This window comes from Kryptolebias marmoratus, linkage group LG7 (assembly GCF_001649575.2).
Source record: "Kryptolebias marmoratus isolate JLee-2015 linkage group LG7, ASM164957v2, whole genome shotgun sequence".
NCBI classification, from domain to species: domain Eukaryota; kingdom Metazoa; phylum Chordata; class Actinopteri; order Cyprinodontiformes; family Rivulidae; genus Kryptolebias; species Kryptolebias marmoratus.
Genome location: NC_051436.1, coordinates 4,098,573 through 4,103,774, shown reverse-complemented (window position 1 = coordinate 4,103,774; position 5,202 = coordinate 4,098,573). Strand labels below are relative to the sequence as shown.

The 5,202-nt window shown below is 33.3% G+C and overlaps 1 protein-coding gene across 1 annotated transcript in view; it reads left to right on the top strand.

Moving 5' to 3' along the window:
• Nucleotides 1-628: 628 nt before the first annotated feature.
• LOC108251548 (up-regulator of cell proliferation-like) overlaps nt 629-5,202 on the top strand; it is a gene marked incomplete at its 3' end in the record, with an annotated part of 28,425 nt that continues 23,851 nt past the window's right edge. The window contains exons 1-3 of the mRNA XM_037976727.1: nt 629-765; nt 2,039-2,261; nt 4,365-5,176. Of these exons, the coding sequence (XP_037832655.1) occupies nt 2,243-2,261; nt 4,365-5,176 (831 nt within the window). The remainder of the gene's footprint in view (nt 766-2,038; nt 2,262-4,364; nt 5,177-5,202) is intronic.

Genomic DNA, 5,202 nt, shown 5'->3' with positions numbered 1-5,202 from the left:
TTCTCCACAACCTTCACTGGCTTCCTGTCACCTATAGAATTCAGTACAAAATTGCTCTCATTACCCATCAATGTCTAAATGGAACTTCACCGGATTATCTGAAGGACCTTATTATTCCATACTTATCCACCCGATTTCTATGATCACAGAACTGTAACCTCCTCCACCTTCCACGATCTAAACTAAGGACCATGGGAGATCAGGCATTCTGTGTGGCTACCCCCGTCTCTGAAACTCTCTCCCTGACTATCTGAAAGCTCCTCAACCACGGATTGACTTCAAAAAAGGCTTTTGTATCCACATCTAACTTGTACTTTTCAATACTTGTTTCTCTGAGTTAAAATAGAACAAACATCTTTAAAAGGAGTGAACATTTATGCAATTACTTATTGACTTTTATTTCATTGATATTACTCTATAAAAAATTAATTTCACTTTGACACTGAGGAAGGTTTTTGCCTTTTTCTTTTTTGTAAAGAAGGCTAGTTTATTATGCAGGACTGATTTATGACAGCAATACTTTTTATTTGCACTGTAAATGTTACGTGACTTGCAGTCTTGAAGTTGACCTTGGATCAGAGTGTGACTGTGTAATTCTTAAAGTAAACGTGGCTTTACTAAAAGGGAGTTAACCCCCAGCTCTGTACTGCAGCACGGCAAACACAGAGTGGTACTTTAGTCAGACTGCAGAGTTCTTGAAAATACTACATGGAGGGAATTTGTTTTCTTAGTATACATTTTGACATGGGCAGATATTCTGCAAAGGTAAGCTCTTTTTACTGTTCATTTAATGATTATTTATCAATTGATATGATAAAAATTAAAAAGTCATGCTTGAGTTAGTTCAGGAAAATATATGAATATTGAATGACTTACAGGGTTTTTACTGTAAACGTCTATTCTGTCTTGAATATGGTAATAATATCATTGATGATTAAACTAAAGTAATGGAACATGCAGGTGTTGATTTGGGTCTGACTTCCACAAGTGAAAAGGAACTTGTGGCCCTTCAGGGTTTTGTCTACATTAGCAAATACTTAAAAAAAAGCATAAATAGTCTTCACTTCAGAAGGGTCCACAAAAAGACAGGATAAGTATAAAGTCAAGTCAAACAGTCTCTAACCATTAATACATGCCTAACACATGATGTGAAAGTACATTTATATAAACATTTACTTACATACACACAGTATATAGAATAGTTTATTCATGAGTTAATAAGCATGAAAAAACATTGAGTATATTGGTTTTGGAAGTAATTAGCCTTTATTGGTAAAGCATTAATAAATGTGTTGATTTATAGCTTATTAAGTATGAATCATCCTTTAATTATTGATATGATCAGGGTTAATTAACCATATATCAATGACTAAATAAGGTGTAGTTATTAAAAAGTGCTACTTTTTATTCTTTAAATGATATGTGGATTGATGAGTTTGTAAAGTGTAAAGAATTCTACAGTTTACTTCTCTACTTGCCTCAGGACAGATAGTGTTTTATATCTGTATGATTATATTGACAACAAACACTGAACACAAATTATTCTTTTGGGATTATTCAAGTTATATCACCTATGAAGTTTTACAGGCAGCATCTTTGTGAGACTATTAAGAAATAAAAAATTCTGACTTAGGAAAGTGAACCCAGAACTTTTATTACTAATACATCAGTTAAAGTGGGAAGATTTTCAGGGAATGAAAGCAAATCCAATCTAAGTAGGAAATTCACTCCTGATGTCAGGTTTTATTGGTTTTGCTTTGATACAAGACAGATTTATAAAAAATGAACAAGTTGTGTCAGACAGTTAGAAGACCAATAGAAACTCAGGGTTTCCTTCAGTAAACTTGCTAGTGAGCAGTCTGTTACCATGGTGACAGAGTCCAAGTTTAATTTTTCTCTCTTTCTGGAATGGAAATCTCTGAGTTTTCTCTTTTTTTCTTTTTTTCAATCACTAAACTGGCTTTCTGGAAACCTCTCATCAATATCAAAAATAAAAACATTTTTGTTGTTGTTGTTGTTGTTTTTGTTATTTTCACAGCAGTTTGCCATCTTGTGAACAGATCGGTGTGTAATATTAGCAGTGAGTCTGTATCTCATCCTGTGGACACTCCTGTTGGTGAAATGGAGGACAAGACTGAGATCAACTGCAGAGGTTGAAACTGTACAAGGGACAAATGAAACAAACATGGAAACACAGAACAAACAAGATCCAGAAATGTAAAACCTTCAGGCTCCTGAAGAAATGAAGACTGATGAAACAGGTAGGCCACACATTTAACTTTACATAATAAATAGAACAAATCTGATTATATGAGCAACCAGAAGAATCATTCAGACCAAGTGCTTTGTTTAAAAATGTCTTCTAAAATCTGTAGATTATCTGGAAAACTAAAACTTTCCTAAAGAAAGTTGAAACAAATGAGGAGGGACTGTGGTGGAATTTACTGCTATGATTTAAATGTCTGATTCTGCTCTTGTTTTTGGTCAATATTTGTTGTTACATTTTTAAAATACTGACAGGTGAAAGCACTCATTTCGTCACCTTCTTAAAATAATTGCCTAAGTCATTTTTTTTCAAAAATTATTTTTTTGCCTAAATCATCTCAACAATCAACAAATAGTTCAGTTTTTTGTGTTTCCTGAAACACTGCAAAAAATGACGTAGGCAATTATTTTAAGAAGGTGACGATTTGTTTTACTGAAGTCTTTATGAGTATTTGTATTTGGACTTGTTAGATTATGTTTCAATATTCCAGAAGTATGGCCAATGAAATGACATACATGAGGAATATAAAATCTAAACAAATTATGAGTAAATCAAACATTTGTAATTTCACATAGATGCAGGGATCTCTGGTTCAAGGAAGGCCTGGGCCCAAAGGGAGCCTAAACATGCATGGTTTTGGACCTCATGTTTGTGGGGGCAACTCCTTTTTTCCAAAAGTGGGCCTTTCTCACTCCCCTGATCTTCTAGGGATTTCTACCAACGTCTTTCACATTTAGATTATAACTCAATTTTGTACTTACATCAGTATGTTTTTTGTAAAAATCATTCAATTTTCATGACTCTTCTTTACCTGATTGACAGTTACTTTTGAAATTGATAATACTGAATGTATTTGTTGTAATTTTGTAGATCTGTCAAAACATACAGATACAGTTATTACTTTTATCTTATTTAAAAAAAAACTTCAAAAATATGGTTTCACGGTTCCTATTTTAGCATTGTTAAAAAGTTGATAGTTCAATAGGAAACAATTTGTTTGTGTTAAGGGTTGTAATTCCACCAAGGCTAAAGTACACTGTGGGGTTCCTCAGGGATCCATTCTTGGACCACTTTTATTAACTTATTTATGTCAATGACTTACCTAAAAGATTCAAACATCCTTATTCCAATAATGTTTGCAGATTACCATTCAAACTTTGATTCACTGATTAAAAAGGTAAATGTTAGTTTAGCAGTGAATGATACATGGTTCAAACTAAATAAATTATCTGTAAATATAAACGTTATTATTTTTAGTTGGAAAAAGTTAAGATCTATAGTTTTTTCTAAAATTTTAATTCAGTTTATTGAAATACCACAAGTGTCATCTATAAAAATTGCTATGAATGATTGAGAAACATTTCCTGAAATTTTTTTAAAAACATTTTACTGCTACTTTACACCTCAAAAATCTTGTTCCATGTTTTAGTTCCTCTAAATCATATTGAATTTTGACCTCTACAAGTGAAAAGGTTTGGCCAATGAAGACTAAAAGACTGATAAGCCAAAAAAGAATGTACATTTGAGCTTGTTATGAAATAGTTCTTGAAATGTTCAGAAACACATCATTTTAGTAAATGTTATAAAGACACATTTATAAAAATATTGATATTATAAATTGAAAGAATCTGAAGTTTCTTAAACAAAGGCACAGATGAAACATGAGATGCTGATTGGGAAGCAATTATAGCAAACGTTTTATGCAGGATCAAATTTTTATGAGGAATTGTAGGAAACATGTTCTTCCAAACAATATTACAATAAGAAAGATAAGAATGAATTAAACTAATACAATGTTAAAGACCAAGATTCAGTGACATGAATGTACTTATTTTTATGTATCTTTCTGTTATCAACATTTTTTATGTTTAGTTTATTGTTTATTCTTGTATGTATATTTAGGTAATTTGGTTTTATCTGGTGAAAGACTTCATATAAGCTACTGAAAATTTGCCTTTTCCCTCTCTGTATTTTGTCTATTTTGTTTTATTTTATATTTGTGTCATGTGTGTAAAAAAATAAATATAAATAAAATTAAAAATCTGTAAATTGTTAAAATAGAAACTATTCCTAAAACATATCACCTTTGTCTCCACAGAGGTTAACTTGGGAAGCTTCTTGGAGGATCTGGGGTTGAAGCAGCACTACAGAGAGAAGCTCTCACTCAGCAAGATACTTGAGATTAATGAGAAGACCATCACTGATGAACCTGTCAAATGTAAATCAGATCTTCCATCGTATTTTTTAAAGAAACTGATGATGGTTAATGTGACAGCTAGAAATGTGAGATATGCATCTGAATCAGAAACTACAGAGTCGGATTCTGATGATGATTCTAATGATCCAAACGCAGATGACAAGTTAAACCCTCTTGATATAATCACTGCTCTCTTCCTGTGTTCTGATGGTTTTGTTCAGCAAGAATTGGCTCTAAAAATGTCCATGTGTCAGTTCTCTGTGCCCCTGCTGCTTCCCAACTGTGATACAAACCAGTGCACACTCATGCTGTGGGCCATGAGAGACATTGTTAAGAAGTACAGACCTCTGTCTCTCTCTGAATCTAAGGGCTTCATAGAAGAAAGAATCGTTCTTTCTGAACTTCCAATGGTCTCCTTTGTGAGACTTGGTGAGTGTTCCTTGTCTAAATCTGAGATCCTTAATAAACTCCTGAGTAATTCTCAGCAGTACCATGACACCTTTGTTCACCACAACATGGAGTGTGGAGATGCTCCACGAAGAATCTCCAATGGACTGACTGAAATCAGCTGGTACCTTCCCTGTGGAAACAAAAACATGGACATCTTCAGTGAGCCAGTTGCTATAGCTAACCTCCGTGGTGACATTGCTTCATTTGAAACACAATACTCCTTTTTGTGTCAGACATCTGCAGCAGTTTTTGTGTTTTTTGACCAGCTGGACCCTGAGTGTGAACTGCT